Genomic DNA, 27,437 nt, shown 5'->3' with positions numbered 1-27,437 from the left:
GTACAGAGTGCAGGGGGTCAGGACTAGGTCATGTATAGATTGAAGTTGGTCAGGACTAGGTCATGTACAGAGTGCAGGGGGCCAGGACTATGTCATGTATAGAGTGCAGTTGGTCAGTACTAGGTCATGTACAGAGTGCAGGGGGTCTGGACTATGTCATGTACAGAGTGCAGTTTCAGGAGTATGTACTGTACAGTTTGTAGGAGTCAGGGGTACGCACATAGTGCAGGGTCAGGAGTGTTTAATATACAGAGTGCAGAGGTCAGAAGTGGGTAATGCATAGAATGCAGGGGTCTGGGATATATAATGTATAGAATGCAGTGGTTAGGAAGAGGGGTAATGGCAAAGGCAGCACATGATGGTATACAAAAATACCCCCCCCCCCCCATCACGTTCAGTGGCCAAATGCATCCCACTCCACTGAATGGGGACACCTCACAACCATGTACAGCTAACGCAGTTGCAGTGAGGTGGTGCAGGTTTTTAAGGATTAAATCAGATGGGGAGGAGACATCATAATGCTTCCTTGCCACCTATTAAACACCCTCTGAAAAGATATCCACTGTGGTTCACTCTTCAGAGGGCACCACTAGTGTACTCTAATCTACAGCAATGCCCCTTAGATGTGTCACTCTGAACGTGCTTGGTATTACCCAAGAATTCAAATGCAGGATTGTTAGTCCCCCCCCCAGTACCTGGTCTGGATGCCGTCTTCTACCTGCGGCCTGGGTGCAGTGTTTGTCCTGTACGTGGTTCTTCCTGGAGCTGGGAGCCCGGGACCAGCTGAGCATTGCTGGTACACCTGCTCCACTCCTTTCCTCCTGAGCACCACTGAGCTGGGCAACTAGGGCTGGAAGGAACTAGGGGGGGCGAGGTAGAGAGGGCAGGGACTCCCAAATCCTGTCCACCAATTAGAAAATCCCCCACTGTGCAGCTATTTAGAAATAAAATGTCTCTGGACCCCCTGTGTTCAGTGGGAGCGGGGGACAGTAAGTGGACTATTTCAAGTTTAGGTGGATTAATTTGCCGCAGCGTTCCCAGCCTGTCGTGGTGTATTCATATTGAGGAGGCCGGGCTTCAACTGTGTATCGCACTGCGGCAGAATAATCCACCTAAACCCAAAAATTATAAAATAGTCTGCTTACTGCCCCCCGCTCCCACTGAACACAGGGGGCCCAGAGATGTTTTTCTAAATAGCTGCACAGCGGGGGACTATCTAATTGGTGGAGAGGAATTGGGAGTCCCGCTCCCCTTGCTGAGATGAGAGATGGTACAGGAGGACTGGTATTCCCCGCTTATCAGCGGCCCTGCATAGTAGAATATATATCGTAGAATGCAGGTGACTAAAAGCTCAGGCTGTCAGTTAATCAATAAATCTCCAATAGAGACCTGTAATTCTAACACCATTTGTATATTTGGTTCTTGGTAAAAATTTAAATATTTGTATATTTTAATTCATCCCAAAGGTGTTCTATCAGATTGAGGACTGTGCAGGCCAGTCACATTCCTCCACCCCGAACTCGCTTATCCATGTCTTTATGGACCTTGCTTTGTGCACTGATGTGCAGTCATGTTGGAACAGGAAGGGGCCATTCCCAAACTGTTGCCTCAAAGTTGGGAGCATGAAATTGTCCAAAATGTCTTGGTATGCTGATGCCCTAAGAGTTCTGTTTACTGGAATTAAAGGGCCAAGCTCAACCCCTGAAAAACAACCCCACACCATAATGCCCCCTCCACCAAATGATTTGGACCAGTGCACAAAGCAAGGTCCATAAAGACATAGATGAATGAGTTTGGGGTAGAGGAACTTGACTGACCTGCATGAGTCCTGACCTCAACCCGATAGAACACCTTCGGTATGAATGAATTAGAGCGGAGACTGCGAGCCAGGCCATCTCGTCCAACATCAGTGCTTGTCCTCACAAATGCGCTTCTGAAAGAATAGCCAAACGTTCCCATAGACACATTCCTAAATCTTGTGGACAGCATTACCAGAAGAGTTTAAGCTCTTTTAGCTACAAAGGGTGGACCAACTCAATATTGAACCCTAAGGACTAAGACTGGGATGCCACTAAAGTTCATGTGCGTGTAAAGGCAGGCGTACCAATACTTTTGACAAAGTAGTGTATATAAAATTACATATCTGATCCAAACAGGATTTATTTTAATACGGGTACAAGGTATTTTCCAAGGACCAGAGATGAAACCGAGATGTAGAATCACCTTTTCTTGTAACATATTATGGTAACTCACTCTCTGTATTCTGATATCTCCTCCAGAATGAAGACTCTGGTGGCTTTGGTTTTGCTGATGTTGTTGGGTCTGGCTTGGTGCTGCAGCCCTCCACCTGGAGGTAAGAATAATATAAAGGTTAAAAAAAAACCTAATCTGGACAGTAGATTGACTGTCCGGGGAGGATGTAATGAAAGTACCGTCAAACTTACATTTTGCAGGAGAGGTCTCCTTATATTGGGAGATACAGTGAGTGGGATCTTATAGGGAGTTGTTATACCTTGGTGCTTTATGCTTTTATATAATACATGGTCTTCAGATAGGGACATGGCTATTGTGTTGTTAGTTAGATATTTGATATCAACAATAATGGTAAAGCATTATATGGAAACCATCTGTAGAAGTCTAGTAATGGTGTCCCTTTTCTTAGTTTTGTAGACATCAAAGCAGAATTCAAGTCTAGAACTAAGCTTAATACTGCTCCCACCCCTTCTAACTCCTATTCTACCTACTTGTTAGAAGGATTATGGATATTTTTACCTATTCTCAGAGCGTTCTGGTCCAGTCACATGATCTTCTCAGCGGTCAGCTTCGGGGTAGAAGAGAGCGCCCCCAATGGATGAGATGGCTGAGCACTGAAGTTAGCTATTGGCTTACTAAGGGGCATCCGTTGTGGGCTGTCTCTCCTCTCCCCTGAAGCTGACTGCTGGGAGCCAATCAGGTGACAAGAACAGAGTGCCTTAAAAGTAGGTAGGTCATTTGAATCTTTCTTCTACAGAGTAGTTAGTGTGGGTGCTAAATGAGGAATGGGAGCCATTTCAGGATTGATTAGTTCTAGACATGAATTCCACTTTAACCACTTACCGCCCGCCCGCCCGCCCGCCGTCATATGACGGCGGGACGGTGCGGCTACTATCCTGGGCGGACGTCATATGACGTCCGCAGGAAATGCAGGGCAGGCGCGCGATCGCGGTCGCGCCGCCGTGCACTGCCGGTGTCGGCGTGTCCCCGGGACACAGCCGGTCACCGGCAGGGGGGAAACAGCCAATAGGCATGGCTGTTTCCCACGTGATCGGCTGTGTTCCAATGACACAGCCGATCACAATAGCGGAGCCCGGAAGATGACCGCGCATGCGCGATCGGGAGCGCGCAGCGCGGTCATGTCGGTGGCACTGTGTTCCGTAGGAACACAGCTGTCACCGGTGGTAGTAAACAGTCACTGACAGTGACTGTTTACTATGTGATCGGCTGTGAATCCATTCACAGCCGATCACAAAATGAAAACAAAGAGCAGTAACTGACTGTTACTAGCTCTTCTCCCCTCATACAGTTTCCAGTATGAGGGGAGAAGAGCTAGAAATAGTGAGTTACTGCTCTGTACACATGTAAAAAAGTAAAATCACACAAATAAAGGTCCCCCCACACAGTCCTCAGCCCCCCCCCCAATGTCACCTGTCACCCAACAGTCACCTCATCAGTGCCCAGAAATTGAAACCCATAAGGCTACGTTCACATGTGAGCGCAGAGATCGCGGGCAGAATCACCGCGATTCTGCCCGCGATCCGGAAATCATTGCAAATTGCGGGACGCCTGTGCGTTGCCCGTTTTTTGCAATAGCACCCCAAACGCTGTGCGATGTTGCCGCCATTTCCGCCTGCCGAATTGCGGTAACGTCACGCAAACATCGCATGACGCCCAAAAAAGGTACAAGAGCTTCTTTGGGGCGCCATGCGTTGTTTGCGTGATGTTACCTCGATTCGGCAGGCGGAAATCGCAGCAACATCGCACAGCGTTTGGGGTGCTATTGCAAATCACAGGCAACGCACAGGCGTCCCGCAATTTGCAATGATTTCTGGATCACGGGCAGAATCGCAGTGATTCTGCCCATGATCGCTGCGCTCACATGTGAACGTAGCCTAAAGTTCACCGGTCACCAGAGACTGCCATCAGTACCGCCGTGCACCATCGCCCGTCACCTGTCACCCATCAGTGACCATCGCCCGTCACCTGTCACCCCATCAATCACCGTCACCTGTCACCCCATCAGTCATCGTCATCTGTCACCCCATCCATCATCGTCACTTGTCACCCCATCAGTGATCGTCACTTGTCACCCCATCAATCATCGTCACATGTCACCCCGTCAGTGATTGTCATCTGTCACCCCATCAATCATCGTCACTTGTCACCTCATCAATCATCGTCACTTGTCACCTCATCAGTCATCATCACCTGTCACCTCATCAATCAACATCACCTGTCACCTCATCAATCATCGTCACCCCATCAGTCATCGTCACCTGTCACCCCATCAGTCATCGTCACCTGTCACCCCATCAGTCATTGTCACCTGTCACCCCATCAGTCATCGTCACCTGTCACCCCATCAGTCATCGTCACCTGTTTGCCATATACATGCAATCACTTACTGACCGCCTAATGACTATATGCGTCGGCCATTAAAAGCTAAATACTGGGGTTATGGCAGCAGATAGCCCCCATAACCCTGGTATTTTTTGAAACGGCGGGCGGTCGGCTTTCAGATAAGGGTGGTCCCAGTGGCGGATTCGCCGCGGAATTACCCTTACGGTGCAGAGGAAGAGGTGCCCCCCCCCTCCTGCCGCGTCCCAGACGTTTTCCCAGCTTACCGGACCCGCCGGCAGCGGGGAAAACTATCCGGTCCCGGATATCCGGGCCATCTTGCCCTCACTCGACTCTATGGTCTTGGAGGACCAGAGCTACGTCAAAAGACGTTGCCTAGCAACCGGTTTAAAGGGCCGCTTTTTTTTTTCTTTTTTTTTTTTTTTCCTCTTTCAACAATTTTTTTTTTTTTTTCTTTTTTAGTGTAGTTGTGAGGTCTTTTTGACCCCAGATCTCACAATAAAGAGGACCTGTCATGCCTATTTCTATTACAAGGGATGTTTACATTCCTTGTAATAGGAATAAAAATGATCAAAACATTTTTTTTTTTAAACTGTGTAAAAATAAAAAAATAATAAATAAAATAAATAGGAAAAAAAAAAAATGAAAGCGCCCTGTCCCCGTTAGCTCGCGCGCAGAAGCAAATGCATATGCAAGTCCCGCCCACGTATATAAACGGTGTTCAAACCATGCATGTGTGGTATCGCCGCGATCGTTAGAGCGAGAGCAATAATTTGAGCCCTAGACCTCCTCTGTAACTCTAAGCTAGTAACCTGCAGAAATTTTTAAAATGTTGCCTATGGGGATTTTTAAGTACCAATGTTTGGCGCCATTCTGTGAGCATGCGCAATTTTGAAGCATGACATGTTGGGTATCTAATTACTCAGCATAACATTATCTTTCACATTATGGAAAAAAATGGGCTAAATTTACTGTTTTCTTATTTTTTAGTTCAAAAAAGTGAAATTTTTTCAAAAAAATCGCATTTGGAAGACTGCTGCGCAAATATGGTGTGATAAAAAATATTGCAACGATCTCCATTTTATTCTCTAGGGTCTCTGCTAAAAAAAAAATATAATGTTTGGGGGTTCCAAGTAGGGTTGAGCGGACACCTAGATGTCCGTGTTCGACGGGTTCGGCCGAACTTTAAAAAAAAGTCCGGGTCCGTGTCCCGGACTTTTACCGAACTTTTCCCGGACACCGAACCCCATTGAAGTCAATGGGGACCCGAACTTTAAGGCACTAAAATGGCTCTAAAACACCAAAGGAAAGGGCTAGAGTGCTGCAAATGGCAGCAAAACGTAATTAAGAGCATGGCAAGTGCTCTGCAAACAAATGTGGATAGGGAAATAACTTAAAACAACAAAAAAAAAACAGAAAAATAAAACAATGTTCTTCTTCATCTCTGAAGGACGAGGCCCATATGGAGTAGGAGGGAGGTTGAGGTGGTGGTGGATGTGGCGGTGACATAGGCGTGCGCACAGGGTGTGCTGGGTGTGCCTGGGCACACCCTAATCACCTAGGGCACATAGCATTGCCAGTGAGGAGATGGGAAAGATCTCCCTGGGACCTGCTCTGCTCTATTTCTCCTTGCCTACAGGTACATGGCCCCGATACATTACTCTCCCTGCTGGCAAACACATGCATGTGTATTTCAACTTTGGGGTGCACACCTTAATGCAATAGGCTGCGCACACCTATGGGCGGTGTAGGTGGAAGCGGCGGTGGAGGAGGACCAGGGCCGGATTAACAGCATCATGGGCTTGGTGCTGAGGATTTTGAAGGGCCTTAAGGGCCGTGCCTTGCCATGCACCCAGAGGAGGAAGGGTGCAGCCATGCATGCCTAATTCAACATGGGATGCTGTCTCTGAAGCCCATAAACACATCCATGCATCGCCAACTGTCCCTCCTTGTCCGGCCTTCACGCTGTGTGGGGAGGTTCTGAGGGTGCTGCCTGGGGAAGCGAGCATAGAAGCCAGACTTCTGTGTTTACAAGTGACAGAAGAGCGGTAACAGTGAATATGGCCAACCCGGGGCCTATATAAAAGGTAGGGGCCTGGAGCTGCAGCTCCAATAGCCCCTACATTAATCTGGCCCTGAGGAGGAGGACGAGGTAGCCAACACTGCTTCTTTTCAAAAATTTTAAATGAGGGTACACCCCAAAAGAGTGAGAAAGAGCAAAAATGGAACAATGGGTGGGTAAGGTCGGTATCCATTGCTATTCTGCATAAGGTACGGAAAAGTTCCGTGGGATCCATGCCTGGTTCATTTTAATGAACGTGAGCTTGTCCACATTGTCTCTGGACAGGCGGCTGCGCTTGTCTGTTATAACGCCCCCAGCCGTGCTAAATACCCGTTCAGATAATACACTGGCTGCAGGGCACGCCAGCACCTCCCAAGGCGTAAAGGGCAAGCTCAGGCCATGTGCCCAATTTGGAGACCCAGAAGTTGAAGGGGGCAGACCCGTCATTCACTACATGTAGGCGTGTGCACACATACTGCTCCACCATGTTGGTAAAATGCTGCCTCCTGCTAAGACGTTCCATCTGAGCTGCTGGTGCTGCTGTTTGTTGTGGCGTGCTGACAAAGCTTTTCCACATTTCGGCCATGCTAACCCTGCCTTCTGAGGTGCTGGCGGTGCCCTGGTTGCGTTGGCGACCTCCTCCTCCTCCTCCTCTGCCTTGTGCTTCCACTGTGGCCCCGCTGTCAGATGGGAATGCCAGCAGCATGGCGTCTACCAGCGTGCGCTTGTACTCGCGCATCTTGCGATCGCGCTCCAGTGAGTGAATTAAGGACGGTACGTTGTCCTTGTAACGGGGATCCAGCAGCGTGGCCACCCAGTAATCAGCACAAGTTAGAATGTGGGCAACTCGGCGGTCGTTGTGGAGACACTGCAGCATGTAATCGCTCATGTGTGCCAGGCTGCCCAGAGGCAACGAAAGGCTGTCCTCTGTGGGAGGTGTATCGTCCGTGTCCTCTGTATCCCCCCAGCCACGCACCAGTGATGGCCATGAGCTGGCCTGGGTGCCACCCTGCTGTGAACATGGTTCCATCTCCTCCTCCAGCTCCTCCTCCTCCTCATCCTCCTCATCCTCCAGAACTGTGCCCCTGCTGGACAATTGCGTCCCTGGCGTTTGCGTGTGCAGGAACCCACCCTCGGAGCCCCTTGCGAATGACTGCCCTGAAAGCCTTGGAAATGTTACCTCTTCATCCTCCTCCTCCTCCTCATCCTGTGCCACATCCTCTTCCATCATCGCCCGAATTGTTTTTTCAAGGAGGCATAGAAGTGGGATAGTTAAGCTGAGAACGGCGTCATTGCCACTGGCCATGTTGGTGGAGTACTCAAAACAGCGCAACAAGGCACACAGGTCTCGCATGGAGGCCCAATTATTGGTGGTGAAGTGGTGCTGTTCCGCAGAGCGACTCACGCGTGCGTGCTGCAGCTGAAACTCCACTATGGCCTGCTGCTGCTCGCACAGTCTTTCCAGCATGTGCAAGGTGGAGTTCCACCTTGTGGGCACGTCACATATGAGGCGGTGAGCGGGAAGGCCGAAGTTACGCTGCAGCGCTGCCAGGCGAGCAGCAGCAGGGTGAGAACGCCGAAAGTGCGCACAAACGGCCCGCACTTTCTGCAGCAGCTCTGACATATCGGGGTAGTTTTTAAGGAACCTCTGCACCACCAAATTCAGCACATGCGCCAGGCAAGGGATGTGCGTCAAACCGGCTAGGCCCAGAGCTGCTATGAGATTTCGCCCGTTATCGCACACCACCAGGCCGGGCTTGAGGCTCGCTGGCAGCAACCACTCATTTGTCTGCTGTTCCATGATCCTCCACAACTCCTGCGCGGTGTGTGGTTTGTCCCCCAAACAGGCAAGTTGTAAAACTGCCTGCTGTCGTTTACCCCTGGCCGTGCTGAAGTTGGTGGTGAAGGTGTTACGCTGTCCGGATGAGGAGGCGGTAGAGGATGAGGAAGCGGAGTAGGAGGAGTTAGGAACAGGAGGCAAACTGAAGCGCCCTGCAATCCTCGGTGGTGGAAGGACATGCGCCAAATTGCTATCCGCCTCAGGCCCATCCGCCACTGCATTTACCCAGTGTGCCGTTAGGGAGATATAACGCCCCTGACCGTGCTTACTGGTCCACGTATCAGTAGTTAGGTGGACCTTGGCACAGATGGCGTTGCGCAGTGCACACCTGATATTTTCCCCCACTTGGTTGTGCAGGGAAGGGATGGCTTGCCTGGAAAAGTAGTGGCGGCTGGGCACGACGTACTGTGGGACAGCCACCGACATAAGGTTTTTAAAACTGTGCGTCTCCACCAGACGGAATGACAGCATTTCAAAGGCCAATAATTTTGAAATGCTGGCATTCAGGGCCAGGGATCGCGGGTGGGTAGGGGGGTACTTCCTCTTCCTCTCAAGTGTTTGGGAGATGGAAAGCTGAACGCTTCCACGGGACATTGTGGAGATGGTTGTTGGTGACCCAGGTGGTGGTGTTGCTGACAGATCGTCTGTTTGCGGGGTGGCAGGTGCCGGTATCACTACAGATGTGGCTGGAGCGGCCGAGACTGCAGCAGAAGAGGAAGCAGGATGAGCCAGAGACGTTTCTTGGTTTTGAAGGTGTGTACTCCACTGCAGCTCGTGCTTTGCACTTAGATGCCTGATCATGCAGGTTGTGCTCAGGTTGAGAAGGTTTATGCCTCGCTTCAAGCTCTGATTGCACAGGGTGCAAACCACTCGTGTCCTGTCATCAGCACATTTTCTAAAGAACTTCCACGCTAGAGAACTCCTTTGAGCTGACTTTGGTGCGCTCGTTCCCTTGCTGCGTTGGGCAGTAGCGGGCGTAGTGTCTAGGGCACGGCCGCTCCGCTTCTGCACCCTGCTCCCTCTTCTGCTGTGCTGGTGGCTCTGTGCGACCACCGCCTCTTCCTCCAAACTACTCAGGTCACCTGCATGACGTTCATTCCATGTGGGGTCGAGGACCTCATCGTCCTCCACATCATCTTCCACCCAGTCTTCACCCCTGCCCTCCTTGTCGGTCTCCACAATGCTGAACGCCGCAGCAGTTGGCACCTGCGTTTCGTCATCATCGGAGACGTGCTGCGATGATCCTTGCATGTACTCATCTTGAGAAATAAGTGGTTGGGCATCGCTGCACTCAATCTCTTCCACTTCTGGGGCAGGGCTAGGTGGATGGCCCTGGGAAACCCTGCTGACAGAGTCCTCAAAAAGAATAAGAGACTGCTGTATGGCTTGGGGCTCAGACTGCTGGCCTGATTTGCAAGGGGGTGAGGTGAAAGACGGTTGGACATTGGCTGCAGGTGCCAACTCTGACCTTTCTGCAGTAGACTGGGTGGGAGACAATGTGAAGGAACTGGAGGCACTGTCAGCAGCAAACCAATCTACTATCGCCTCAACTTGTTCTGGCCTCATCACTTCTAGGGGCGTTTGATGCCCTACCAAATACTGATGCAGGTTCTGTCGCCTACTCACACTTGAGGAAGGTGTTTCACTTGTGCGTGTAGCTGGCACAGATCGACCACGTCCTCTCCTTGCAACAGGAGCTCTACCAGCAGCACCACGACCCAGGCCACGGCCCTTATTTGACGGTCTCCTCATATTTCTGTAATTTAAGATCTTGCCCTAGAAAGGTTTTTATTGAATAGCGGAATAGGAAATATGATCCAAAAAAGTGTATGTATCTCGCACGTACAAAACCACACTAGGCCCCAATTACTATTGTTTCTACCCCTAAAAGGATGGATGAGGAGTAGGAGGAGTATGGAACAGACAGCACCCTCAAATCTTCAGAAGTATGAGATGAACCCCAAAAACTTGGAAAGGTGGATCTCACACGTACCGACACAGACTATCCCGCAATTCAATTGATCCTCAAAGGTTTTTATTGAATAGCGGAATAGGAAATATGATCAAAAAAAGTGTATGTATCTCGCACGTACACAACCACACTAGGCCCCAATTACTATTGTTTGTACCCCTAAAAGGATGGATGAGGAGTAGGAGGAGGAGTATGGAACAGGCAGCACCCTCAAATCTTCAGAAGTATGAGATGAACCCCAAAAACTTGGAAAGGTGGATCTCACACGTACCGACACAGACTATCCCGCAATTCAATTGATCCTCAAAGGTTTTTATTGAATAGCGGAATAGGAAATATGATCAAAAAAAGTGTATGTATCTCGCACGTACACAACCACACTAGGCCCCAATTACTATTGTTTGTACCCCTAAAAGGATGGTTGAGCAGTAGGAGCAGGAGTATGGAACAGGCAGCACCCTCAAATCTTCAGAAGTATGAGATGAACCCCAACAACTTGGAAAGGTGGATCTCACACGTACCGACACAGACTATCTCGCAATTGAATTGATCCCCAAAGGTTTTAATTGAATAGCGGAATAGAAAATATGATCAAAAAGAAAGTGTATGTATCTCGCACGTACACCACCACACTAGGCCCCAACTACTATTGTTTGTACCCCTAAAAGGATGGTTGAGCAGTAGGAGGAGGAGTATGGAACAGGCAGCACCCTCAAATCTTCAGAAGTATGAGATGAACCCCAAAAACTTGGAAAGGTGGATCTCTCTCACACGTACCAACACAGACTATCCCCCAATTTAACTGATCCCCAAAGGTTTTTGATTAAATAGCGGAATAGAAAATATGATCCAAAAAAAGTGTATGTATATCACACGTACACAACCACACTAGGCCCCAATTACTATTGTTTGTACCCCTAAAAGGCTAGATGAGGAGTAGGGGGGGTATGGAACAGGCAGCACCCTCAAACCTTCAGAAGTATGAGATGAACCCCAACAACTTGGAAAGGTGGATCTCTCTCACACGTACCAACACAGACTATCCCCCAATTTAACTGATCCCCAAAGGTTTTTGATTAAATAGCGGAATAGAAAATATGATCCAAAAAAAGTGTATGTATATCACACGTACACAACCACACTGGGCCCCAATTACTATTGTTTGTACCCCTAAAAGGCTAGATGAGGAGTAGGGGGAGTATGGAACAGGCAGCACCCTCAAACCTTCAGAAGTATGAGATGAACCCCAACAACTTGGAAAGGTGGATCTCTCTCACACGTACCAACACAGACTATCCCCCAATTTAACTGATCCCCAAAGGTTTTTGATTAAATAGCGGAATAGAAAATATGATCCAAAAAAAGTGTATGTATATCACACGTACACAACCACACTAGGCCCCAATTACTATTGTTTGTACCCCTAAAAGGCTAGATGAGGAGTAGGGGGGGTATGGAACAGGCAGCACCCTCACACCTTCAGAAGTATGAGATGAACCCCAACAACTTGGAAAGGTGGATCTCTCTCACACGTACCAACACAGACTATCCCCCAATTTAACTGATCCCCAAAGGTTTTTGATTAAATAGCGGAATAGAAAATATGATCCAAAAAAAGTGTATGTATATCACACGTACACAACCACACTAGGCCCCAATTACTATTGTTTGTACCCCTAAAAGGCTAGGAGTAGGGGGAGTATGGAACAGGCAGCACCCTCAAACCTTCAGAAGTATGAGATGAACCCCAACAACTTGGAAAGGTGGATCTCTCTCACACGTACCAACACAGACTATCCCCCAATTTAACTGATCCCCAAAGGTTTTTGATTAAATAGCGGAATAGAAAATATGATCCAAAAAAAGTGTATGTATATCACACGTACACAACCACACTAGGCCCCAATTACTATTGTTTGTACCCCGAAAAGGCTAGATGAGGAGTAGGGGGGGTATGGAACAGGCAGCACCCTCAAATCTTCAGAAGTATGAGATGAACCCCAAAAACTTGGAAAGGTGGATCTCTCTCACACGTACCAACACAGACTATCCCCCAATTTAACTGATCCCCAAAGGTTTTTGATTAAATAGCGGAATAGAAAATATGATCCAAAAAAAGTGTATGTATATCACACGTACACAACCACACTAGGCCCCAATTACTATTGTTTGTACCCCTAAAAGGCTAGATGAGGAGTAGGGGGGGTATGGAACAGGCAGCACCCTCAAACCTTCAGAAGTATGAGATGAACCCCAACAACTTGGAAAGGTGGATCTCTCTCACACGTACCAACACAGACTATCCCCCAATTTAACTGATCCCCAAAGGTTTTTGATTAAATAGCGGAATAGAAAATATGATCCAAAAAAAGTGTATGTATATCACACGTACACAACCACACTAGGCCCCAATTACTATTGTTTGTACCCCTAAAAGGCTAGATGAGGAGTAGGGGGGGTATGGAACAGGCAGCACCCTCAAACCTTCAGAAGTATGAGATGAACCCCAACAACTTGGAAAGGTGGATCTCTCTCACACGTACCAACACAGACTATCCCCCAATTTAACTGATCCCCAAAGGTTTTTGATTAAATAGCGGAATAGAAAATATGATCCAAAAAAAGTGTATGTATATCACACGTACACAACCACACTAGGCCCCAATTACTATTGTTTGTACCCCTAAAAGGCTAGGAGTAGGGGGAGTATGGAACAGGCAGCACCCTCAAACCTTCAGAAGTATGAGATGAACCCCAACAACTTGGAAAGGTGGATCTCTCTCACACGTACCAACACAGACTATCCCCCAATTTAACTGATCCCCAAAGGTTTTTGATTAAATAGCGGAATAGAAAATATGATCCAAAAAAAGTGTATGTATATCACACGTACACAACCACACTAGGCCCCAATTACTATTGTTTGTACCCCTAAAAGGCTAGATGAGGAGTAGGGGGAGTATGGAACAGGCAGCACCCTCAAATCTTCAGAAGTATGAGATTGTGTTCACTGTACCCCACAAAGATTGAGTTCACTGCACCCCACAATGATTGTGTTCACTGCACCCCACAAAGATTGTGTTCACTGCACCTCACAAAGATTGTGTTCACTGTACCCCCCAAAGATTGTGTTCACTGCACCCCACAAAGATTCTGTTCACTGTACCCCACAAAGATTGTGTTCACTGCACCCTAAAAGGATGTTGTTCACTGCACCCCACAAAGATTGTGTTCACTGCACCCTAAAAGGATGTTGTTCACTGCACCCCAAAAAGATTGTGTTCACTGCACCCCACAAAGATTGTGTTCACTGCACCCCAAAAAGATTGTGTTCACTGTACCCCCCAAAGATTGTGTTCACTGCACCCCAAAAAGATTGTGTTCACTGTACCCCCCAAAGATTGTGTTCACTGCACCCCACAAAGATTCTGTTCACTGTACCCCACAAAGATTGTGTTCACTGCACCCCAAAAAGATTGTGTTCACTGTACCCCCCAAAGATTGTGTTCACTGCACCCCACAAAGATTCTGTTCACTGCACCCCACAAAGGATTTTGTTCACTGCACCCCAAAAAGATTGTGTTCACTGCACCCCAAAAAGGATTTTGATCACTGCACCCCAAAAAGGATGTTGTTCACTGCACCCCAAAAATGATGTTGTTCACTCCACCCCAAAAAGATTGTGTTCACTGCACCCCACAAAGATTGTGTTCACTGCACCCCAAAAAGATTGTGTTCACTGTACCCCCCAAAGATTGTGTTCACTGCACCCCACAAAGATTCTGTTCACTGTACCCCACAAAGATTGTGTTCACTGCACCCCAAAAAGATTGTGTTCACTGCACCCCAAAAAGATTGTGTTCACTGCACCCCAAAAAGGATGTTGTTCACTGCACCCCAAAAAGGATGTTGTTCACTCCACCCCAAAAAGATTGTGTTCACTGCACCCCACAAAGATTGTGTTCACTGCACCCCAAAAAGATTGTGTTCACTGCACCCCAAAAATGATTTTGTTCACTGCACCCCAAAAAGGATTTTGTTCACTGCACCCCAAAAAGGATGTTGTTCACTCCACCCCAAAAAGATTGTGTTCACTGCACCCCAAAAAGATTGTGTTCACTGCACCCCACAAAGGATTTTGTTCACTGCACCCCAAAAAGATTGTGTTCACTGCACCCCAAAAAGGATGTTGTTCACTGCACCCCAAAAAGGATTTTGTTCACTGCACCCCAAAAAGATTGTGTTCACTGCACCCCACAAAGGATTTTGTTCACTGCACCCCACAAAGATTGTGTTCACTGCACACCAAAAAGGATTGTGTTCACTGCACCCCAAAAAGATTGTGTTCACTGCAGCCCAAAAAGATTGTGTTCACTGCAGCCCAAAAAGATTGTGTTCACTGCAGCCCAAAAAGATTGTGTTCACTGCAGCTCACACACAGAAAAATGGATGTGGATCACTGACACCTGCCTATCTCCAATCCCACACCACACAGCAATATCGATTGTAGTTTGTAGAACACAGTTTCCCTAAAATTCAGCAGACTCTGTCCCTAACAGGATTGAGAAGAGATCGTAGATCAGGATTGAGTGCAGATTCACCCCACCCCCCACACAGCAATATCGATTGTAGTTTGTAGAAGACACTGACCCTATAATTCAGCAGACTCTATCCCTAAAATGCCTACAACTCGCCCTGCCTAAACACTCCGACCTGTCCCTCAATTCTATCCGGACACAAATGGTTTTTTCCTGCCTATCTTTCCCTAATCAGCAGCCAGCACATTGATGTGTGCTCTGTCCCTTAGCTAAGCAGCAGAATGACGCTGCTGCGGCGGCTGCCTCGAACTTATAAAGACTTGGTCACATGCTTCAGACGGCCAATCACAGCTACTAAGACATTTGCAGGCATGGCTGGGATGGCTTAAGGCACACCAGTTAAACGATTGTTGATTGGCTGTTGAAAGCCCGCCATGAAAAGAGCGCCAAAGCATGCAAAACCCGGAAATAAAACGACCGAACACGGATTTTTACCCGAACATACAGTAAAGTGTCCGTGTCCGTGTTCGGGTAAAAAAAATCCAATTATTCGGTACGAACACGAATAATACAGTCCGTGTTCGCTCAACACTAGTTCCAAGTAGTTTTCTAGCAAAAAAAATGATTTTAGCTTGTAAACACCAAGTGTCAAAAATAGGCCCAGTCTTAGGCTGGCCATACACCATACAATTTTCTTATTCAATTTCCTTTAGATTTACCTTCAACTATGTAGTGCAAGGGCCTGCCTGATTGCATACAAATTGAAAGTGTTCAGGTTTGAACTTATATTATATGGTTTTGGTAAATCTAAAGGAAAGTTGAACAAGAAAATTGTATAGTGTATGGCCAGCCTTAAAGTGGATAAATGGACAACTTTGTGTAAAGCGCTACTTGGATGTTAGGCCTATGTATGTGGCCAGGCTGTGAAAAAGTGTTACACATGTGGTATCGCCATACTCAGGAGGAATAGCAGAATGTATTTTGGGGTGCAATTTTTGCTATGTACATGCTATGTGTTAGAAATATTGCATAAATGGACAGCTTTGTGTAAAAAAAATGTGTTTTCATTTTCTTTCCACATTTTCCAAAAACTTGTGGAAAAAAATGACATATTCAAAAGACTCATAATGCCTCAAAAATTATACGTTGGGCTGTTTGCTTTCCAAAATGGGGTCATTTTATGGGGGTTTCCATTGTCCTGGTGCTTCAGGGCCTTCAAAGTACGATAGTTTGTCAGGAAATTATATGTGTAATTTGTGCTCCTAGAATGCCGGACGGTACTACTTGGATGTTAGGCCTCTGTATGTGGCCAGGCTGTGAAAAAGTCTCACACATGTGGTATCGCCATACTCAGGAGGAGTAGTAGAATGTGTTTTGGGGTGTAGTTGCAAGTATATATATGCTATGTGAGAGAAATAACCTGTTAATACGTCAATTTGTAAAAAAAAAAAAATCTTCACTTTGCAAAGAGTTGTGGGAAAAAATGACAACTTCAAAAAACTCACCATGCCCCTTATTAAATACCTTGGAATGTCTACTTTCCAAAAAGGGGTCATTTGGGGGGTATTTGTACTTTCCTGACTTTTTAGTGTCTCAAGAAATGAGATAGGCCTTCAGTACATCAGGTGTGGTCAAGTGTGATCAATTTTCAATGAATAGCACCATAGCTTGTGGACTCTATAACTTTCACAAAGACCAAATAATATACACTTATTTGGGTTATTTTTACCAAAGATAAGTAGCAGTATAAATTTTGGCCAAAATTTGTGAAGAAAAATTACTCATTTGCTAAATTTTATGACAGAAACAAAGAAAAATGCGTTTTTTCACAATATTTTCAGTCTTTTTTTATTTAAAGCACAAAAAATAAAAAACCCAGTAGTGATTAACTACCATCAAAAGAAAGCTCTATTTGTGTGAAAAAAAAGAACGCAAATTTTTTATGGGTACAGTGTTGCATGACTGAGTAATTGTCATTCAAATTGTGAGAGCGCTGAAAGCTGAAAATCAGTCTGGGCAGGAAGGGGGTGAAAGTGCACTGTAGGCAAGTGGTTAAAGTATTCAGGTTCATCCTACAAACTTTCATTTTATAATTTTTTTTAAATTTTGTCCCCTAACACTTACTTTTTATATCTGAAAAGCTTCTTCCTCCTTACTGCTGCTTCCCTGAACTTCTGGTCAGGTGCTAGTGCACTGTACACATCATCAAAAAGTCATATAATATAGTTACAGTATATGCATAGGTGTGTGTAGCCTATAGCATTAGGGCGTGCACCCCAAAGCTCAAACACACATGGGTGTGTGTGTACAGTGCTTTGCGAAAGTATTCGGCCCCCTTGAACTTTTCAACCTTTTGCCACATTTCAGGCTTCAAACATAAAGATATAAAACTGTAATTTTTTTGCGAAGAATAAACAACAAGTGGGACACAATCATGAAGTGGAATGAAATTTATTGGATATTTCAAACTTTTTTAACAAATAAAAAATTGAAAAATTGGGCATGCAAAATTATTCAGCCCTCTTAAGTTAATGCTTTGTAGCGCCACCTTTTGCTGCGATTACAGCTGTAAGTCGCTTGGGGTATGTCTCTATCGAGAGACTGAAATTTTTGCCCATTCCTCCTTGCAAAACAGCTCAAGCTCAGTGAGGTTGGATGGAGAGCGTTTGTGAACAGCAGTTTTCAGTTCTTTCCACAGATTCTCAATTGGATTCAGGTCTGGACTTTGACTTGGCCATTCTAACACCTGGATATGTTTATTTGTGAACCATTCCATTGTAGATTTTGCTTTATGTTTTGGATCATTGTCTTGTTGGAAGACAAATCTCCGTCCCAGTCTCAGGTCTTTTGCAGACTCCATCAGGTTTTCTTCCAGAATGGTCCTGTATTTGGCTCCATCCATCTTCCCATCGATTTTAACCATCTTCCCTGTCCCTGCTGAAGAAAAGCAGGCCCAAACCATGATGCTGCCACCACCATGTTTGACAGTGGGGATGGTGTGTTCAATATGATGAGCTGTGTTGCTTTTATGCCAAACATTACGTTTTGCATGGTTGCCAAAAAGTTTGATTTTGGTTTCATCTGACCAGAGCTCCTTCTTCCACATGTTTGGTGTCTCCCAGGTGGCTTGTGACAAACTTTAAACAACACTTTTTATGGATATCTTTAAGAAATGGCTTTCTTCTTGCCACTCTTCCATAAAGGGCAGATTTGTGCAGTATACGACTGATTGTTGTCCTATGGACAGAGTCTCCCACCTCAGCTGTAGATCTCTGCAGTTCATCCAGAGTGATCATGGGCCTCTTGGCTGCATCTCTGATCAGTCTTCTCCTTGTATGAGCTGAAAGTTTAGAGGGACGGCCAGGTCTTCGTAGATTTGCAGTGGTCTGATACTCCTTCCATTTCAATATTATCGCTTGCACAGTGCTCCTTGGGATGTTTAAAGCTTGGGAAATCTTTTTGTATCCAAATCCGGCTTTAAACTTCTCCACAACAGTATCTTGGACCTGCCTGGTGTGTTCCTTGTTCTTCATGATGCTCTCTGCGCTTTAAACGGCCCTCTGAGACTATCACAGTGCAGGTCCATTTATACGGAGACTTGATTACACACAGGTGGATTCTATTTATCTGAGAGAAAAGACAAAAGAAAAAGGGGCGCACCGACCTAGTGCATCACCACTAAAACCATTTATTAAAATATTAAAAAGTATACAATATACTCCCAAAGCAGGTGTGATATTACACACATCAACATTGCATATAAAATCTCTAAGGTAGCCAAGGTCCCATACGTAGCTAAATGGCATGCAGAGTGCCGCATGGGGCTGCTTTGGCTGGGCTGACGCGTTTCAGGGGCAAACCCCCTTCCTCAGAGCCAGAAAAGTAACTTTGTTGCTAGACATTAATGGCTGTGTGTTGAGTTATTTTCAGGGGACAGCAAATTTACACTGTTATACAAGCTGTACACTCACTACTTTACATTGTAGCAAAGTGTCATTTCTTCAGTGTTGTTACATGAAAAGATATAATAAAATATTTACAAAAATGTGAGGGGTGAACTCACTTCTGTGAGATACTGTATATATATGTATAATATCTATATATACATACTATATTGTCAAAAATATCGGGGCGCCTGTCTTTACACTCACAGGAACTTCAATGGCACCCCAGTCTTAGTCCGTAGGGTTCAATATTGAGTTGGCCCACCCTTTGCAGCTATAACAGCTTCAACTCTTCTGGGAAGGCTGTCAACAAGGTTTAGGAGTGTGTCTATTGGAATGTTTGACCATTCTTCCAGAAACACATTGTGAGGTCAGGCACTGATGTGGACAAGAAGGCTTGGCTCGCAGTCTCCTCTCTAATTCATCCAAAAGGTGTTCTATCAGGTTGAGGTCAGGACTCTGTGCAGGCCAGTCAAGTTCCTCCACCCCAAGCCTTTTCATTTGTGGAGGTCAAACCTCTTTTCCTCCAGTCGTAAAGAGTGCCTGCATTGCCCTCTGAAAAAGGGAAAAACTTTACAGCAAGTTTATAATATGGACCACTTATGTGATATCTCATCACCCTTAGCGCCCTTTACACAAGCACATGTGTGACCAGCAATCAATTTTTCTCTCCACCAAAAGCTGCCAACCAATCTCTGGAGGAAGAGCAGGGAAATAACCCATTTATGGGGCTCTGAGCTCCCTGTGTGAGGTGGTGGCACGTCCTGGTGCAATGCTGGATGGGAGTGTGCTCGTAAGGGTGGCTCCAGGGGATCGAGCAAAGAAATGGAGCCAACCTAAAAGTGGCAGCAATGTCTAGGGAAAATTTAATATGGACGTTAAAGTGAGATGGCAGGAGGAAACCAGTAGGCAAGTGCAGATCTATGCTGCTCTACATAATTTTAAATGGAGGTATAATAACACTTTAGCTTATCATTATTGCTACTATTAGTTATCAAAGCAAAACTTCAGTCCCTCTCCCAGATAGCTCCACTCCCCTACTTGGGTGCCACCACTATGGTGCAGATGTCCGTCCTTAAGGTTCTGCTAGTAGAGCCTGTCAGAACATCTGGGCACACACAGGGGATTTTCCACGCATGTGCAAAGACAAGAAAGGTTTCGGATTCTCTGGTAGTACAAACAAATGGGCACTGCCCTCATCTATAACTGGCCTTTGCAGCAAGGAGCACATGGAAAGGGAATGCATACAAACCAAACCAAAGAAATTCCCGTATCAACTTACCAACCAGCCTGCAAACCAAGTGAATTATCCTGTCTAACAGTATGTGTTAAAAACAGGGGGTTAGTTTGCACACATTTGCACATTCATGCGTAAGCTGCAGAGCTGCTCCAAGGCACCCCAGTCCTAACTCTAACCGAGAGCCTCCACAGTGGAAGCACATGAATTATAATGGGTAGGCAGAGGGCAGGTGAGCCTGGAGGGAGCCCATCCCACCCTAAAGGCACACGGACACACTGGACACCCAGCATATAGCACAATGGCAGCAGAGGTGCCCTGGTAGAACGCGTGCGCGGATGGCTGGGGAATCTGGCGCATGCGCAGATGTGCCTCAGGGCTCTCTCAAGATCCAAGCACATCTATATACACGCAGGGGGCCGGGAGAAAGTCTCACCTAAGCGAGAAACATGGAAATGCTGCTTTGCAGCAAAAATAAAGATGGTTTGTAAGCGAGAGAGAGAGAGGAGGAGGCAGAGCAATAAAAGGTGATATTTAGGGTGAAGGTCCCCTTTAACCACTTCCCACTTGCCTTTCTTTTTATATGACCTTTTATGCCTGTGGGGTGGGAAGGATTGCCTACTCATGCAAACACTGTAACTGGCTGACAGCAAACTATCCGCTCTAAGCAGCTCAACTCCAACTTACTTCTTCCCGCTGTCACTTAAACCCTGGGCGCCAAAGGTAAAGCTGAGTCATCCCTTCTCATAAACTCAATGCAAACATAACGTGCCACGGCACACCAGGTGAATCGGTGGTATCCACATTCATTGTGTAAGACAGGGATCTCCAAACTACGGCCTTCAAGCTGTTGAGGAACTACACGTCCCATGAGGCATTGTAAGACTCTGACATTCACAGACATGACTAGGCATGATGGGAATTGTAGTTCCTGAACAACTGTAAGGTCATAGTTTGGAGACCCCTGGTGTAAGATATCCACAAGCATAGAAATTATAGTGTCCGCCCTAGGACACAGCAGTAGCGGTGCACCAAAATAAACATTTTTGTGCCGGAGCTGAAAATTCAGGACACACTTGGCCGAAACTAAAACTGGAATTGACAGGTTTTTTTTAAAGTTATACATATTTTTATATATAATTGTATTGTATTCGACTTTTTAAAATAAAATCATGAATTTAAATGAATATGAATTTAAAAATACAACCCAGTAACGTAAAAAAAGTGCTTTAATAAAGTAACACACAAAAATTGAACAGCAATTAAAATAAATACAAAACTAAAATAAAAAAAAAAAATGTACATATCCCGCACAATAATTAAAAAAATAAATAAAAAAAAAATACAACATGTGATTACTATACTAACAACATTTTAAACATGCACTACCCTGTTGTTAATATAGTATTACATACTACTGAATGCTATCTCTTTCTAAAAAGCAATTAATCAATCTTGTATTTTTTTTTTTTATATTATAGTAGTTTGGATGTCAATCCTGCAACTTCCCAAAGAGAGCAGTCGGAAAGATCTTCAGCGGCAATGCTAACCTTTAGAATGAATATGGTAGCCACAGTACCCATCCAGAAGTAGCCACAGTATCCATCCAGAAGTAGGCACAGTATCCATACAGAAGTAGGCACAGTATCCATTCAGGAGGGACAGAGGCTGCTCTTCTATGAAGCTCTGTAGGCTCCCGACTCCTGAGTCCTAACCGTGGGGAACGTGCACGGTCGCCGCACAGTGAGTGATGTCACCCGGCGGCGCTGCCACCAGGGCCATCTTACTGAATGGGCAACCTAGCCCCAGCTAAGCATTAGTCCCGATTCTCATGTGCGTCCCACCACCAAACTTAGCAGGTGACAAGCGCCTGTCGGCCCTGCGCTGCTGTCAGGCCACTTGGGCCGTGGAGGGGGAGCCCACAACTGCAGGAATGCCTGTCCACCTCCAGGGGAACAGGCACACACAGGACAATCAAGCCTGACTCCCCTCTGTGTGTGTGTTCACCGGACCCAGCCACAGAACTTGGAAGCTGTCATTAGCCTGGCACTCCTGTACCAATAAATATCACCTTATAGATAATTTGAATTTTATTTTTTTTATTCTTTATTAAGAATTTTTATTCTTGTGGGTGATTGTGTAGGCAGGGCCCCAGTGCACTGCCTTTCCTGGGGCCCTTTAATGCTCTTAAGATGGCACTGGCTGCCACTAACACTGGGCATGAACAACCCAGTCATCCTCACTGCACAGCTGTGCCTCCAACCCCAGTGTGACCCACGGCCATTATCAGCTCCTTATCAGCACCTTTTTTACCTTTTTACCTTTCAGCTGATAACACCATTTTCGGGCCAACAAGTTTCGGCCACCTTAGAGAGATCTTAGAGATATCTGGATACCAGTGATTTATCCGATGTGTGGGGTCCCTTTCTCCCTACACTGTGATTGGCTGTCACAGTGGTCACATAATTGATAGCTGGTCCCGCTGGTTCCCGATCATTAGTAGAGACCGAGAGCTGCGTTTGTAAGCTTTGTGCTGGGAGCGCGCAGTGACCTCTGCTGCCCATAGGCACATACAGTATGTGGGCATGACCAGGGTAACAACATTGCATGATGACATAGGCAATTAATGGGTTACAGTACAGAATTTCTTACTTCAATTATTGATGACACGGCAATTTACAGTTATTATCTTGGAAAAGCCCCTTTAGAACAATGGAAGAACATTATAAAATATGAATAATTATGGAGTGTGTTTTTGTTTTTCTTTCTTCAGCCACCAATATCGCCAGAAATGGGGAAGCCTCACAGAGTTCTATTTATGAGTATCCTATAATTGCAGTGGGTACAGCTGAGAAGGCCATTGATGGCGTGAATGATAAAAACTTTTATAATGGCTTCTGTACACACACCAAGCATGATTTGTCACCCTGGTGGAAGGTAGACTTGAAACAGAAATACAAAGTGAATATCGTTGTGGTTTCTGGACGGTCAGACTGCTGTTTGGGACGGTTAGAGTGTGCTGAGATCCGAATTGGAAATTCTCCGGACAATAACAACCCAGTGTGAGTACCATAGGGCCAGGACACTGAGATCCTATGTCAGCGGGCAGAGGCGGCTCTAGACTTTTTGAGGCCTTAGGCAAAATTAAAATATGAGGCCCCCCTTGCGCGATAAAAAATTTCGACCATGTGTGTGCCCCTATTAATGCAGAGCAACCAGTGTGCGTGCCCCTATTAATGCAGAGCAACCAGTGTGCGTGCCCCCATTAATGCAGAGCGACCATGTGCTATACAGAACGCCAATAACAAAAAAAGGCATTCCCCCAAAACTTGCCCTCATCCAATGCAGAGCGACCATTGTGCGTGCCCCCGTTAATGCAGAGTGACCATGTGTGTGCCCCTATTAATGCAGAGCGTGTCCCCATTAATGCAGAGCGACCATGTGCGTGCCCTCATTAATGCAGAGCGACCATGTGTGTGCCCCTATTAATGCAGAGCAACCAGTGTGCGTGTCCCCATTAATGCAGAGCGACCATGTGCGTGCCCCCATTAATGCAGAGCGACCATGTGTGTGCCCCTATTAATGCAGAGCAACCAGTGTGCGTGCCCCCATTAATGCAGAGCGACCATTGTGCGTGCCCCCGTTAATGCAGAGTGACCATGTGTGTGCCCCTATTAATGCAGAGCGTGTCCCCATTAATGCAGAGCGACCATGTGCGTGCCCTCATTAATGCAGAGCGACCATGTGTGTGCCCCTATTAATGCAGAGCAACCAGTGTGCGTGTCCCCATTAATGCAGAGCGACCATGTGCGTGCCCCCATTAATGCAGAGCGACCATGTGTGTGCCCCTATTAATGCAGAGCAACCAGTGTGCGTGTCCCCATTAATGCAGAGCAACCAGTGTGCGTGCCCCCATTAATGCAGAGCGACCATGTGTGTGCCCCTATTAATGCAGAGCAACCAGTGTGCGTGCCCCTATTAATGCAGAGCAACCAGTGTGCGTGCCCCCATTAATGCAGAGCGACCATGTGTGTGCCCCTATTAATGCAGAGCAACCAGTGTGCGTGCCCCCATTAACGCAGAGCGACCATGTGTGTGCCCCTATTAATGCAGAGCAACCAGTGTGCGTGCCCCTATTAATGCAGAGCAACCAGTGTGCGTGCCCCCATTAATGCAGAGCGACCATGTGTGTGCCCCTATTAATGCAGAGCAACCAGTGTGCGTGCCCCTATTAATGCAGAGCAACCAGTGTGCGTGCCCCTATTAATGCAGAGCAACCAGTGTGCGTGCCCCCATTAATGCAGAGCGACCATGTGTGTGCCCCCAAAAATGCAGTGACCAGTGTGTGTGCCCCCAATAATGCAGACCAGTGTGTGCCCCCAATAATGCAGACCAGTGTGTGCCCCCAATAATGCAGTGACCAGTGTGTGCCCCCAATAATGCAGTGACCAGTGTGTGCCCCCAATAATGCAGTGACCAGTGTATGCCCCCAATAATGCAGTGACCAGTGTGTGTGCCCCCAATAATGCAGTGACCAGTGTGTGTGCCCCCAATAATGCAGTGACCAGTGTGTGTGCCCCCAATATTGCAGATTGACCAGTGTGTGTGCCCCCAATAATGCAGTGACCAGTGTGTGTGCCCCCAATAATGCAGTGACCAGTGTGTGTGCCCCCAATAATGCAGTGACCAGTGTGTGCCCCCAATAATGCAGTGACCAGTGTGTGCCCCCAATAATGCAGTGACCAGTGTATGCCCCCAATAATGCAGTGACCAGTGTGTGTGCCCCCAATAATGCAGTGACCAGTGTGTGTGCCCCCAATAATGCAGTGACCAGTGTGTGTGCCCCCAATATTGCAGATTGACCAGTGTGTGTGCCCCCATTAATCTGGACCGCCGAAGCGGTCTGCTTCCTTCTGTCATCAGCGGGGGGGTTAGAATTGAGAGGATCGGAGTGGCTGTGTTTACCGCTGCATGATTACAAAAAGCCGAGTACAAGTTCTTCTTACCCGGCGGAGAGATGTCCTACAAAGTCCCGCCTCCTGGACACCGGCTCCTATGATAGACGTCACCAGTGTTCTGTCTATCATAGGTAAGAGCCGGCCCAGGAGGCGGGACTTTGTAGGACATCTCTCCGCCGGGTAAGAAGAACTTGTACTCGGCTTTTTGTAATCATGCAGCGGTAAACACAGCCACTCTGATCCTCCCGATCCTCTCCATTCTGCCCCCCGCTGAGACAGAAGGAAGCAGACCGCTTCGGCGGTCCAGATTTTAATCCGTGTGGGTCCGGAGTCCGCCTATTGAGGACCCCGGATCTATTCAATAAAAAAAAAAAAAAAATGTTTGGGAAAGATCATGCGAGGCCCCTTTAACTGCGAGGCCTTCGGCGGCCGCCTTACCGGCCTAATTAGAGAGCCGCCTCTGTCAGCGGGCTTTGGGCTTGTGTCAGTCGCATCAGTTTGAGATGATTTTCAGTTTCAAATATATTTATTTATTTATTACATACTGTCACCAGTGCAGTACAGTGTCCTCATATAACAGGTGTGGCAGTGATCAGGGACACTGATTAATGACAGTACTAAAAATGTATAATTTTTTTTTCATTGTTTTGAATTTAATATATATAATTTTTTGTTCTTTATTTTACAATTTTCTTTTTTTAACGCACTTTGACCAGAGCAATATCTTACCATAGTAACATTGCACTACTCTGGAAAAGTGATCAGTATTTTTTTTTTTTTTTTACACATTATGTTTGCATATGGCAAGGAATTTAGTTGCTATCTGCAAGCGTTTTCCTGCACAAAATCGATGAATTCAGTTTGTTTTTGTTGTGATTAGCTGTGATTGGCCAGAGTCTGTACAATGGGATTACATTGACCAATCACAGCTAGCAACACAATTGAATACAATGGATTGCTTGAAAGAAAGCTATCCATTGTTTACAACTATCATGTGACCTGCTGTGGTTGGTTACAGTGGTCACTTGGCACCGGCAGCGGGCTGGTACAGTGATCAGTCATTGGCTATGTCCAGTGGACTCAACCGGTGACAGATTGCGCTGCTGCGTGGACCCACAGTCGTGCCCGGGGCGCAATCCGGGAGGACGTCATATGGCATCTACCAGAGGTTTCTGCTGGAATCATATTGCCATAGGCTGGGTGGGAACTGGTTAAATATGGTGTTAGACATGGGTCCCACTAGAGGAACTGAGAGTGGCGGTCCCACCTTCAGGTTGCATGCATTGTGGTGAATTTGGCTTACTGTAAGTAGAATGGTTAAATACATGAGACCTGGGCTTGTTTAAAATCTGCAAGAAAATCCTAAATACACAGTGTGTGTGTGTGTGTGTGTATATATATATATATATATATATATATATATATACATATATATATACACAGTGTGTGTGTGTGTGTGTGTATATATATATACAGTGTGTGTGTGTATATATATATATACAGTGTGTGTGTGTATATATAGTGTGCGTGTGTGTATGTATATATATATATATATATATATATATATATATATATATATATATATATATATATATATATACAGTGTGCGTGTGTATATATATATATACAGTGTGCGTGTGTATATATATATATATATATGTGTGTATATATATATATATATATATATATATATATATATATATATATATATATACATACAGTGTGTGTTTGTGTCAAGTTCCTCCACACACAAAAAGCCACACTGTAGAGTCCTACAAGCTGCGAACCATTCATCCCTATAAACCAGTTGTGGGAGCTGGTGGTAAATTCAAGGCTCCCCACTATATGTTGCCAGAGCTAAACAGTTACATGTTGTTAGATGCATTGATTCCTGTTCTAATGCTCTGCAATGCCCACATTAATAGCTATAACTTTGTATTCACCAGATATATGTCAAATAGAAAGTTTTTATGTGAATGGGAGACTGTATATCACCCAAAATGTTATATTTTTTCCTTTGTCATACCTATATATTTCTCCTCACTCTTGGCTCGTTGACCAATAATACATTTATGTACTTGTATTTCTCTCTCTCAAAAAAAAAAAAATAATAATTAATGGAAAAAAAAAAGAAGAAAAACTTAAACTGTCATTGGTTTTTTGCCTCCAATTTCCAAATCCACCTTGCCTCATGTTGTAGGACAAGGTGGTCATAATCACCTCACCTCACGTTCCTCCACCCCAAACTCCCTCATCCATGTCTTTATGGGTC

At 46.0% G+C, this 27,437-nt stretch overlaps 1 protein-coding gene across 1 annotated transcript in view; it reads left to right on the top strand.

Annotated features, from left to right (window-relative positions):
* The window catches only part of LOC309555861 (fucolectin-like), a gene marked incomplete at its 5' end in the record, with an annotated part of 554,318 nt that overhangs the window by 489,766 nt on the left and 37,115 nt on the right, over window positions 1-27,437 (top strand). The window contains one exon of the mRNA XM_082258029.1: window positions 22,981-23,269. Coding sequence (XP_082114155.1) covers window positions 22,981-23,269 — 289 coding nt within the window. The remainder of the gene's footprint in view (window positions 1-22,980; window positions 23,270-27,437) is intronic.

This window comes from Pelophylax lessonae, assembly GCF_965119305.1.
Source record: "Pelophylax lessonae genome assembly, chromosome: 5".
NCBI classification, from domain to species: Eukaryota; Metazoa; Chordata; class Amphibia; order Anura; family Ranidae; genus Pelophylax; species Pelophylax lessonae.
The sequence above is the reverse complement of the archived record's forward strand: the minus strand, read 5'-3'. Positions and strand labels throughout refer to the sequence as shown.